Consider the following 13,201-nt stretch of genomic DNA (forward strand, 5'->3'; position numbering starts at 1 on the left):
GCCAAAGCCCGTGTCAGGGGCTTGTTTTGGAATTTGCAGCAAGTGTTCCACTACTGATGATTTAAAGTACTGGAAATTCCCCTTTTGTGGGGTATTCTTCGGGCCCCAAGAAAGCGACACAGTTGACCACTATGGAAAACATCCACTAATGGCAACGGTAGAGTTATTTGAGGTTTAAAAGGCTTCGAGTTTTCTTAGTTAGGAAAGTTAAGGGGCCCTGAGCCTGCAAGTGCATCTTGGAGCAACCGTGCTGCGTAACCCTCGAGCCGAGCAGTGATGCGAGGACGCGTGACACCGCGTGCCTCTAAGACCGCTCCGGAACGGAGATGCGCGTGCGGCCGCGTGCTTGCCTGGCCCCTGAGCGGAAGCCCGCCCATCCAGTGCCCGCGCGGCGCGCCGTCAGGAGTCCCGGGGCCGCGCCCGGACCAAGGGGCGGAGCGGGCCGTCCGGAGCGAGGTGGGGCGGCGCAAACCAGCCACTTTCCGCGGACTCGGCAGCCGCCTCGTGCGCCTCGGGTTTGTCGCAGGGAGACCGGAGCCGGGCGGCGGCGCGCGCCTCCGATCTGCCCGAAGACCCAGGTACGTACGACCCTAACTAGGCTAGCGCGGGACGTTTGACCGGGCGGTTGCGGCCCCGCAGCCTGCCGCGGCCTCTGTGACGCGCTGTGCGGCCTCGGGACGCCCGCGGACGGCGGGCTGAGGGACGGGCGGGGCGACCGCGGCGGCGGGGCGGGGCGGAGCGAGGGGCGGAGCCGGCGGAGGCCCCGCCCCGGGGCCGAGCAGCGCGGACGCTACGGAGCAGGCGCGTCCCTCCGCCGCCGCCGCTGCCGCCGCCGCTGCCGCCGCCGCTCGCCCTTCTCGGGAGCCGCCGCCGCCGCCGCCGCCATTTGCACGGGAACCCCTGTGACAGGGGCTCGGCGGAGGGGCGGAGGGAGGGGGGAGGGCCTGCGAGCCCCGAAGGCGGGAGCGACGCCGCCGGCGCCGGCCAGGCTCCCTGCGCGACCGCACCGCCCGCGGCGGAACCCGGGTGGCGGCGGCGGCGGCGGCCGAGGCCGGGCGTGCGCCTGAGGCGGCGGCGGCGGCGGCCCTGCGGGCGGCCGGGAGGGGCGGGGGCAGCGGCCGCCGCCGTTTGATGGATCCGAGGATCGCCTGGTTCCAGCCAGAGCAGCTCGGACCGTCCAACAGTCTGTGGATGCAGATCTGGGAGACGACCCAAGGGCTGAGGAACCTCTATTTCAACCACCACTGTCACAGCAGCGGCACGAGCAGCACGAGCGGCGGCACGGCCAGCGGCGGGAGCGGCAGCGGCCCCAGCAGCCCCGGCGGCACGGCCCCGGCTCCGGCCGGCATGTTCCGCTCGGGTGAGCGCCCGCTGGGCGGCCTCGCCGTGCCCGCGGAGCAGCGGGACTTCCTGCCCCTGGAGACCAACAACAACAACAACCACCACCAGCCGGCGGCCTGGGCACGGCGGACAGCGGCAGGCCCCTCGGCGTCGCCGGTCCCGTCGGCACCCTCGTCTCCGCGTCCCGCGGCTGCGCTCCCCAGCTCCGAGCCCGCCGATCCGGCCTCGGGCAGCAGCAACAAGAGGAAGCGCGACAACAAGGCCAGCACGTACGGACTCAACTACAGCCTGCTGCAGCCCAGCGGAGGGCGCGCGGCCGGGGGCGGCCGGGCGGACGGTAGCGGGGGCGTGTACAGCGGGACCCCGTGGAAGCGGAGGAACTACAACCAGGGAGTCGTGGGGTAAGTGCTGGCGCTGCGGCCTGCGCCGAGGGTCTGCACACACGCGCAGAGGGGCACACGCCCACAGGGACCTGGGGGTGGGGTGGGGAGGAACCCCGGCAGGGCCTCCTCCAGAGCATCAGTGGCTATTCCTTCCTTCATCGCTTGGCCGGCCTAGGCCGAGCTTTCTTAGGGATTCCCTTCAGCTATCCACTTCCCTTCCGTAGTCATCCCACCTTCCTTCTCTCCTAACTGTCCATACCTCCCCGATGCATTCTCACTGCCCTTCTACCGGCTCCTCACGTGCCCTAGAGTTCAGCCTGCCCGCTGATCCCTTCCTGTCCCCCACACCTTGGTCCCCATCACACTTCCTTAAGATGAAGCCCCTTAGCCCTGGGCCAGTACTAACTTCCTTAGAACGTTCTTGCTTTAGCATCTTTAGATGGTTAGGACCAGGAGGTCCTCTTCTTGCCAAGAATAGAAACATCCAGAATGCTCTTTCCCCTCCCCCAATACCCGACAAGAATCTTGTCAGCCTTGAAAGACACTGCCTGTTCTTGACCCTTTGGCCCGTGTTTGTTTATTTAAAAATCTTGAGTTTGCGATGCCTGGACTATAGAGTGAACGCAAGCACTGCGTGACAGCTTCTTTTAGGTTGGCAGAGATGGTGAGCTCTTCTGAGCCCTGATAGAACTTTCCAGGAGTTCATGGTTGGCAGCCTCTCACTGTGAAGTTGTCCCTATGGCAGAGGCAGCAGTGGTTCTCATTTAGGGATGACCGTGGTGCTGTGTGTGAATGTTGCTCCACTAGTGACTTTGTCCAGCTCTTACAAAATGGAATCTTACCTGAGCCCTAGTGAATTATGTACATAAGCTGGGAATGTTTCCAGCCTGGTTTCCCTTTGGGAAGAGCCCCTGTGCTGGCTGGATTAGGTTACTGAGTTTCTTCTCCTTTCTTTCTTTTTTCTTTTTTTTTTTTTCTTTTCATTTTTGATAAAATGAAGCTTTTGGACTGTGATGTGGTTTTCGTAGCTCCAGTATGGAAAATCAGCTTGGAAATTGCTTCTCATTTCCAGGTACTGATCTGTAGTGAGGCCTCAGGAAATCAATTAGTAATCCTGTGTAAACCTTTCGTAGCTTCGCCCATTTCGGTCTGCTCCAATTGGCAAGGAGAGAATCATATGAAGGTCTTGAAGGTCTGTGAAATGAGTTGGTGGGTTCCATGTGCTATAGTGAGCTGGTGTCTGCTCTGTACACTACTATTACAACTCCCACCTTTTATGGAAAAAGGCAGTCACGTGGTCAGGACTGGTGCTGGGGAACGCCTCATAGCTGCCCTCATTTTCCAGAGGAGATCCTTCAGGGCTCAGTCATTTTTTGCCCAGCTTCAAGGGCGCTCTCCATGGTCATCACCTTTTATTAAAGACTTGTGGTTGCATCCTGTTAGCCTTTCCAAGGTGAAGCATATACTGGTGGTTTAGCCAACAAATTGACGCTGAGAGCTCTGCTAATTTGGTCTTACAGGAAGGGGCTCTGCTTAGGGAATCAGTGTCAACTAGTATCTGGATGGTCCCTAACTGCATTTTACTGAAGCCTCTTGCCTGTTTCTAGAAAAGATACATTATAAATCTGGCTGCCTCTGATCAGAAGTTGTTCTTTTTTCCTTAATGTTTAACGTAAATCCTGAAAAAGTTCACACAGAAGCTTCGGTTATTGTATTGCCCTCAGAAGGATCAGGGAGGACTGTTCATTTCCCTGAGGGATTACTGTTAAAAACTGACTGTAAACTTGTTAAGCGGCTTATCACACCATCAGACTTCTATTCTTTCCCACTCCCAGAAGAAGACACCAGCAGTTAGGAGTTCATTTTTCAATCTGAGACTTCTTAGTGTTGAGAGGTACATCAGACACTTCTAAGAAAGCTTGCTAAGAGACTCTGGTTCTGAATGATTTTTGTTTTATTTATGCAGCCTTATTTCTTAGCCTTTAAGGGAGTTTTACTATTTTTTATTACTTGAAAAGTTACATTTACTTATTTTTTGTGTGTGTGCCTGCATGTGTGCACGTACATGTGTGCACACACATGCCAAGACAAGGTAAGGGAGTGGAAGTCATAGGACTACACATTGGGAGTTGGTGTTTTGGGTCTTGGGTATCAAACTCAGTTCATCATGGCTGATGGCAAGCTACTTTACCTCCTGAACCATCTTGCCAACCTAGTTTTGCTTTTAAATGCATGTATTTAAACAGTTGGATTTCTGAGTGTACTTTTCAGTATTGCGCTCTTCATTATGTAACAGCTTTCTCTGGGGAGGCAAAGCATACTTGTCTACTCATCCCAGATACTCACAGATCAAAGGATGGATACTGCCAAGGTCCAACTTGGTGAACTGTAAGTTTTATTGTGGTTACTCAAAGGAATGTGAGTGAAAGGTTACTTATACTTATAAAAGTAGAAATGACTCAAAGACAGCTGTATCACCAAAGCTCCCCCCAGCATGGGTGACAGCTCAAAAGCCTGGGAACCTGGAGCACACTGCATGGCCTGCAGGCAGCTGACAGGTTGGATAGTGTCCTTCCCAGATGCCTCAGTTTGTCTCTGGGAAGCTGGTCAGGTCTCAAAGTCATCTTTGCAGCTGGGCTCTGTTTCTAAGAGGGACTCTTAGGTTTTATTGTTTGCTCTGAAAGGGAGGGGCCTAGTGAATCTGGTCAGTTTCAGGGACTTCCTGAAGCTGTTTTGAGTGATTTATGTTCTTGTTTAAGGAGCTTCCCTATAGGATGGAATTTTTGAATCACAGTGAAAATTTTAACAACACTTCTGACATTACATTTAGTGTGACTCTTACCATTTTTTTCTGTTCTTGGGATTTAACTAAATGGTAGTGTGCTGGTTGAGCAAATTATGGTTCCTCAACTCTGAATTAACTCTCCAGATAGGGACCTGGGACACACAGCTTGTGGACAGGGCACTAGAACTCAGACTGTCTGTCCCCTGCTATCCTTTATGTCCTCTATCTCCTGTGCCCGTGGTTGACTAAACTCCCTGAGTGCCTCTATGACTTTGAGTTTGAACCCCGACTCCTCAAATTGCTGAAGTCCTTGAGTCTTGGTTCTTAACATGCTTCATGTTCTTGCAAGGCAAGCTTACGTTTAACCCTTTTTTTATGAATGAATTCCCTTCTACTCACTGGATAGAAACAACTCTTCATATAGAGTACTTATATGAGGGCTGAAGGTGTAGCCCAGTGATACATACTATGTACAGTGGTAGAACACTTGTCCTCTCTATTTCTCAGGAGGCTCTGAACTGTTCAGTCAGCTCAGTAGAAAAAAGAACATAACCAGCTGCTAGTTAAGTGGACCCACCAGTCTTCAAAAACAGTGTCTTCCATGGCCCATCACCCCATCAAGAACACACCACACCTATGTGTGTGTGATTAGTGGCCTGTAGTGTTGTAGGTGTGATCCTGAAATAGTTTCCACTTCTACATGCTACTCCACTAGTCAGGAGAGCAGAGAAAGCTGTGTGAAATCATACAACAGCTTTTCTAGTTTCCACAGAGGAAGTACCCAGGATTTTTCTCAGCTTCGGCGGGTATAGGAATACCTACCTGTTCACTGCCCTCGTGTCTATCACATTTTTACAATTCTCAGGTTTTCTGAGAAAGACAAGGAAGACAGCCACTTGCCCAGTCCAGTGCCACTAAGGGAAGCTATAACATTGCTTCCTTCTGAGCTCCTAATACTACAAGTAGCTATTTCATGTAGGTAACTGAGACCAGCCAGGCAGTGGTGGCTCATGCCTTTAATTGCAGCACTCGGGAGGCAGAGGCAGGTGGAGCTATGTGAGTTCAAAGCCAGCCTAGTCTACAGAGTGAGTTCCAGGGCTGACTCCAAAGTTATACAGAGAAGCCCTGTCTCGAAAAACCAAAAACAAATAAATAAGTAAATGTAAGTAAAAGATTACACGTAATGGTTGTCATATAAGTAATTATGTATTGAAGATGGCGTTGAGCTAGGCTTTTCATCAATTTGCAATCACCTTTAAATTCTGATAAATTGTATAGATTTGGAACTCTGGGCCACATAGGAATTTGAGTTAAAGATTTTAGGGAAAAGTTGAACCTGGAGCCACTTAGTGTTTGCTGCCTGGCGATTACATTAGTATTTAATAACAAAACATAAGAATTCTAGTTCAAGTCCCTCCTAAAATAGTGGTTTGTAATTAGTGCAGAAATGTTTGCTTTCCTATTTAGTTTTTTTGTTTGTTTGTTTTTGTTTTGGGTTTTTTTTTTTTCTCTTCGAGACAGGGTTTCTTTGTTGCTTTGGAACCTGTCCTGGAACTAGCTCTTGTAGAGCACGCTGGCCTCAAACTCACAGAGATCCGCCTGCCTCTGCCTCCCAAGTGCTGGGACTAAAGGTGTGTGCCACCACCACCCGGCTTCCTATTTGTAGACGTGCTCAAGAAAATAGAAACCATTATTACCACGTTTCAGAAACTTTAACAAAACTTTTCTACTTGTTACTGTAATTAACCTCATATATATATATGAAAAAATTATATATATATACACACAGTTGCATTAATTTTTTTCTTTTGAGATAACTGATAGGTTAGTAAAAAGTTACAGGAATTAGTAGAGTGATTGTCATACTTTATTTGCTCAGTTTCATTGTAGTAACATCTCAATTACTAGTTTAATTCAGAAGCAGGGAACTAAATATTTTTATAATTGTAATGTTTCATATTTTGTCTTTTTCGCATGCATATGCGTGTAGAGCTTTACCACGTTTGTAGATTCTTAACAACTACCACTACAATCAAGATACAGAACTAGGTTAGGTTCATCTTGGTTGTTCATCATGTTTCCTTCATGAGGAGCAACAACAAAAAGATACAATTATTCTCTCAACTCAGATTTCTCTGATCTCCATAGTCACACACATCCTTTTTATCCCTAACTCTTAACAAGCACTAGTCTGTTCTCCATCTCTGCAAATTTGCCCTTTTGAGAATGTGATGTAAATGGAATCCTAGCTTCTGTAACTTAGGCTTTTTCTTCTGACTGAGTCATTCAGCTTGCCTTATGTGCCAGTAGTTCCTCTGTCACTGGTAGTGTTCCATTGTATGGATGCTCCAGTTGAAGGATAGTCCAGAAAAGTAGTTTCCAGTTGTTGACTGTTAAAATAAAGTAGCTATAAACATTTATGTGCATATTTTTATGTGAACATAAGGCTTCATTTTGGTGGAATAAATGCCCAAAGTGCCATATGGTAAGCACATGTTTAGTTTAAAGGACCTCCTACCCATTTTTATACTTTTGTGTGTGTACATGTGGTGCATACACGTGCATTTGGAGGTCATAGGTCAACACCATTCTCCACCTTGTTTTCAGGTTGGCTCCCATGATCCACCTGTCAGCATCTGTGCTGCTGGCATTGGGGTTATAGGCAGGCCCTGCCTTCCACTGTTTTGTTTTCTAAACTCAGGCCCTCACACTTGCATAGCAATCACTTTACCCCACTAAGCTGTCTCCCTAGATCCCCTCTACGTTCTTCATTTGAGTTTAGTCAAGAGGTTTAGAGTGACTGCATCATGCCAAGTTCCTGTATGAGGGGTCCGGATTCCATGCATCTCTCCAGCATTTGCTGTGAGCACTGTAGTACAGCTCTTCTAATAGATGATACCAGACAGCTAACTCGTTGTGCTGTGATCCTACTAGACTTGTAGGAATAACTGTTTCCCCACCTTCCACCTTAGTTTTATTTATCTGCAGCTTGGTGGTAGAAGACCCTTTGCCTTACCTATATGTACAAAGTCCTATGTTCCATCCTGGCATTGAGAAAGTCTCAATTCCCATGATTTCTTTAGATTTTACTCTTAGTTGTATTGTAATATGGCGGCGGGGCTTTGTCCCTAGCACCCCGGCCACCTGGCTAGCTTATGCCCCGAAATAACAACACACAAACTGTATTCATTTAAACACTGCTTGACCCATTTCTATCTAGCCTCTTCTAGGCTAATTCTCACATATTAATTTAGCCCATTTCTAATCATCTGTGTAGCACCGCTAGGTGCGCTTACTGGGAAGATTCTAGCCTATGTCCATCCTGGGTCGGAGCTGCCTGAGAGAGAGGAGCCTGGTGTCTCTGCTCCAGAGAGCAGAACTGTCAAGTCTGAGCTCACTTCCTCTTTCTCCCAGCATTCTGTTCTGTTTCTCCTCCCACTTATGTTTTAACTATCAGGGCCAAGCAGTTTCTTTATTGCTTAACCAATGAAATCAACAGATTGATATGACACTCCCACATCATAGTTGTATTATTCAAAGTTTTTTATTTTGTGTGGGTGTGTGTCATTCAAATACTCCTCAGTGGGGTCTTACTATGTCAGTTTATTGCCACGACACTACCCTTAGTGGTTGGTTTTGTTTTTGTAATGAATAGAGAGCGAGAGAGACAGAGAGAACAAGAGTCTTACTACTATGATCTTGAATACCTGGCAATCCTGCCTCAGCATCCTGAATGTTGGAATTGCCAGTGTTGGCCACTGTGCTTACCTATAGCCATTGAGTGGAATGAAATATCCACTGTTTGTCTTCCCAATTGCCCTTTAATAACCTTAAAAACAGCTTGTTCAAAGCCGGATCCAAATATGGTTCTTTCCCTGCTATTTAAATCTTTTAATCTATGGGTTTCTCTGCCATCTGTTTCCCTCTCTATTAAATTTGTTGAAGAAATTAAGTTATTTTTTTTCTTTCCTTTAGATGAGATTTTTGGATGCATCGTGCGTGTGTTATGTATTTGGACTTGTGTGCCTGTGTGTGCAAGTGGGGAGGAAGCCAGAGAGGACGTATGGTGCCCTGCTCTATTGTTTTCTACTTTATTCCTTTGAGTTAGGGTTTCTCACTGTTTGATTAGGCTGGGTGGCCATCTAGCTCTGTCAGTCCTGGGGTTGCAGGCATGCATGCTGGGTCACATGTGACTTTCACAGGGGTGCTAGTGGTCTGTACTCGGATTCTCATGCTTAGGCAGTAAGCTCTCTTACTAAGCCACCTCCTCAGCTCTAGGTGATTGTTTTCTGTAAACTTCCGTGATGTCTGGCTTTTTCTGATTGCATTTCTGTTAGGTCACTTTAGTGTTTGTTTGTTTGGTCTTACAGTTTCTTTAAATCCATAATTGGAACTTTTTTCATAATTTGATAATTTCATTATTCATAATTTGATCTTTTTTCATGAATGCTTTATAGGTGAATGATACATGTTTTTAAAAGGCAGATGGGAGCTGGAGAAATGACTCAGTGGTTAAGAGCATTGGTTACTCTTCTAGAAGACCCAGGTTCAATTCCCAGCACCCACATGGCGGCTCACAACTAGCTGTAACTGGAGTCCCAGTGGGTAATCTGACACTAGCTGAGTTCGGTAGTATGTGCCTTTAATCCCAGCACTGGGGAGGTAGAAGCAGGTGGATCTCTTTTAATGCAAGGCCAGTGTGGCCTATACATGTTCTGGTTTCTGGACAGCCAGGGCTAAGTTGAGAGACAATAACCAATGACAACAGCAAAAAAGAATAACTTTCTTTTGTGATGTTAGTAGCCATTTATGGTTGGCTGGTGGTATTAATGCAGTAGGATTGTAAGCTCATATTCTACTTAGAGCTCTTTCTCTTGTTACTTGGTACTCCTAAGATCTCCTTCCCTGGCTGACTTGGTCATCCTGAGGGCACAGTTCTCTGTTGGAGTACAGCGTGAGTGAGGATGGAGGTGGGAGAACTTTCAACTTCAGTTGTGTGCGTGTTTGTGTGTATCTGTCTGTCCTTTCCTCAGTCTGTCCATCTGTCCGAAACGAGAAGGAAGTTCTCCCCACGGTGAACTGTAGGCTTTTGGTCTGTGGTTGGAAATGGCATGAAAGCCCTTTGCCCATTGCCACCTTGCCTTGGCTTTTGATCTGTGGCAGCCAAGGGAAGCCTTATGAGTTCTATTGCCTGTGAGCCTGTGTCCAGGAGACAAAGTTCACACAGCTTTCACACAGCATTCAGGAACAGTGCTTGTTTTGTTTCCCTTTAAATAGCTTTAGATTATATTTCCTTGTCTGTGCTGTTTTTAACCTTGTAACAAGTCATTCTTTATTTCAGGGTGATAGAACCCATAGGCAGCCTAGAAAGAATGCCTATAGGAAGTCCCCTTCCCCTCAGACACTTTAAAGGCCACCACTTACACCAGTAGAGCAAGGTCTGTGGCAGCAGCGTGGCCTTTGGGGAGCAAGACTCTGAGGAAACTCTGGACCCCAGCCTCTAGGTCCCCAGCTCTAAGTTAGCTTTGGTATCCTCAGGAGCGTGCAGGAGTTCCTTTGGGGAGGCAGCAGTCAATCATGGGCAAGATGGCAGTCACACACACACTCTTACAGTCTGAAGATCTCTTCCTTTTTGTCTCCTTCCCAAGGCATGTGTAGCTCAGTAGATTTTGGAAAGCAGTTTTAGGTTTATGGAAAAAGTGAGTAGAAAGTTCAGTTTCCATGTGCCCCCTGCTCCTGGTTTCCCCATTACTAATGTCTCGAGTAGAGTGAACTTGATGAACCAGTTGCTAAGTACAGTTGTTTGGCAATCGGATTCACTCTTGGTGTTACAGACCCTAGAGCTTGGGCAAATGTGTGCCAAAATGGTTCTAGTGCCCATTCTTCAATTCTCGTTTCTCCACCTGTTCATTCCTTTTTTCCCAAAACACCTGGCAAACACTAGTTCTTTCTTTGCCTCTACAGTTTGCCCCACCCCAGGCTGTATTCTAAGTTGCTGTCACTAAGTCCTTCATGTTACCTTTCACTGGCAGCCTGCTTTTGAGAGCCCTTCATGTTTTTCCTGGCTTGGTGAAGCTGATTTCTCTGTAGTGCTGAATAACACGATGGATATATCATCTGTTTACCCCTCGTCTTGTTAGTTCCAAGTTTGGCATTTGTGCATTAAGCTGCTGTAAACTTCATGAGCAAGTTTTTGTATGGCCACACTTGTAGTATCTTTGAGTAAATACCAGGGAACGTGATTGCTAGATTATTAATATTTTTGTAAAAATACTGCTGAGGGGTCTTCCAAAGTGGCTGTATCATTTTTCATTCATAAAGCAGAAAATGGGATTTCTTATTATTTCATGTCTTGTTCCAGGTTATTATTTTGGCTTTCTGCTATTCTAGTAAGTGAGTAGCGATAACAATTTAATTTATGGTTCTCTGATTTCCTTAACAAGTTCATGTGCCTGAAGCACAATCTGAATGCATCAATGTTGAGAGGTGGGGTCTGTAAGAGATGATTAGACAGTCAGATTTGGGGAGGCTGAGACAGGAAAGTGCTGAGTTCAAGACCAGTCTGGGGCTTGGCAGTGGTGGCGTACACCTTTACTTGGCGTACTTGGGAGGCAGAGGCAGGTGGATCATTGTGAGTTTGAGGCCAGCCTGGTCTACAAGAGCTAGTTCCAGGATAGGCTCCAAAGCCACAGAGAAACCCTGTCTCAAAAAAGGAAAAAAAAAAAAAACCCAAAAACAAGTCTGGGCTTCATAGCAAGACTCTGCCTTTTGAACTTTAGTGCCTCTTGCATGCTAGGCAAGCACTCTGTCACTGACATACATCTCAGCCCAAGGCTCTGTCTCAAGATGAAGCAAATTAATAATAAATGTTATGAGAGTCTTGCCCTCTAGATTGATGTTATTGTTCTCTTTTTTCCCTTTCTCCATTTTCATGAGTGTATAGTATGCATGTATGTGTGTGTGTGTGTGAGCATACATGTATGTGTGTGAGCATACATGTATGTGTGTATACATATATGTAGAGGCCTGAGGATAATTCTGAGAATCAGTTACTCTTCCACATTATTACTGTAGGGTCTCTTCATCGAACCTTAGCGTACTGATGTGGCTGGTCTCACTAGCTCTGGGACTCCCTGGCCTCTGGCTCCTGAGGCTGTATTTATAGGCAGGCTTCCATGCCTGTGTGGCAGTTTCATGGCTTCTGAGGCTCTGAACTCTGGTCTTCATACTTGCAGGGCAAGCTCTTACCCACTGAGCCATCCTCTTTCGCTTTCTCACATTGCTGCCTTGAGAGTGGATCTGTTGGACTTTCTTCCTCTCATAGGCTGTTATAACCATGGGGTGGGGGGCTCAGTCAGGGGAGCAGAGGACTCACCAGATGAGGCAGAGTTGTTCGGTTTTTTTTACTGTATAGCCCAGGGGCTTTGCACTTCAGTTCTGCCTCAGCACTGGGATTATAGGCATGTGCTAACACTAAACCTTCTTTATCCTTCCAGCTCATAGAATTATGAGCCAAATACATTTTTATTGCTTATGCGTTTCTGTTATCTTAGACTAAGATAATTTTATTTTTTATGTACCCCCTGTCCCCTCCACTCCCTGCCACACATACTTACACACATTTATTAAAAGTATCTGTTCTAGTATTTTGCCCATAATTTATTTGTTTTCTTTTCTTACTGAATTTTAAGAATACTTTGCATATTTTGGATATCAACTCTTTATCAGATAATGGTTTTGCAGATATTTTCTTGCTATCTGTGGTTTATATTACCTCCTCCCCCAAGTCAGTGTACCTGGGGGAGTACCTAGATTTTTTCTTATCATTTAAGGAGTTGCTCTTGACGAGTTTGTTTAGAGACTTGACTAGTTTGTTTAGAGACAGGTTCTGCTATTTAGCCCAGGCTAGGTTGGCCTTGAAGCTGCCTCAACCCAAGTGATAGATTACAGGTATGAGACACTGGTTATTTTTGGTTTTTCGAGACAGGGCTTTTCTGTGTAACAGCCCTTGCTGTCTAGGAACTCACTCTGTAGACCAGGCTGGCCTCAACTCACAGAAATCTGCCTGCCTCTACCTCCCAACTGCTGGGATTAAATCCAGCACGATTGCTTTTTGGTGGTATCTTTATTGTCCAGGCTAGTCTCTGAATTCTCAAGTAACTTTTCCTTCTCTTCCTGAACCCTAGCAACACTGCCCACAGTTTTGCCTTTTCCAGAATGTCATATAAGTAAACTCATACACGATGTAGTGTTGTCGATTGGCTTCTTTCACTTAGCAGGAGGTGTCTTTGCATTAAATTAGCCTTCCAGTTAAGACCATTGGTATGTGCCAGTGGATTTTATAACTTTTTGTTTTACATCATGGTGTATGGTTCATTTTAAGGTTTTGTGTGTAGGTATAAGTATAAGATCTGCATTTAGAATTGAATTAGGATTTGTTTAGGCTTACTTATTTAATTTTTTATGTATGAGTGTTTTGCTGCATATGTGCATACCTGGTACTGAGGAGGTGAGAAGAGGATGCATATCCGCTGGGACTGGAGTTGTGGATGTTTGTGAGTTGCCACACACAGTATGGGTGCTGGGAATAGAATCCAGGCCTCTCTAAGATTGCTCTAAACTGCTGGGCCTTTTCTCCAGCCTCTAGAGTCTTTTTTTACCCCCTCCCCAAGACTTTTTTTTTTTTTTTTTT

General features: G+C 46.8%; 1 protein-coding gene across 4 annotated transcripts in view; it reads left to right on the plus strand.

The window, feature by feature from the left end:
• The first annotated feature begins 261 nt into the window (after positions 1-261).
• Positions 262-13,201, plus strand: part of Tent4b (terminal nucleotidyltransferase 4B) — a 48,076-nt gene continuing 35,136 nt past the window's right edge. For 2 of the 4 annotated variants that reach the window (XM_050119815.1, XM_050119817.1), the window contains exons 1-2: positions 262-578; positions 1,254-1,742. In XM_050119815.1, the coding sequence (XP_049975772.1) occupies positions 277-578; positions 1,254-1,742 (791 nt within the window). In that variant the 5' untranslated portion in view covers positions 262-276. The remainder of the gene's footprint in view (positions 579-1,253; positions 1,743-13,201) is intronic. The other 2 variants (XM_050119816.1, XM_050119818.1) reach the window with 2 other exon arrangements.

Source organism: Alexandromys fortis, unplaced genomic scaffold (genome assembly GCF_014885135.2).
Source record: "Alexandromys fortis isolate MF-2015 unplaced genomic scaffold, M_Fortis_MF-2015_v1.1 scaffold_178, whole genome shotgun sequence".
Lineage (NCBI taxonomy): Eukaryota > Metazoa > Chordata > Mammalia > Rodentia > Cricetidae > Alexandromys > Alexandromys fortis.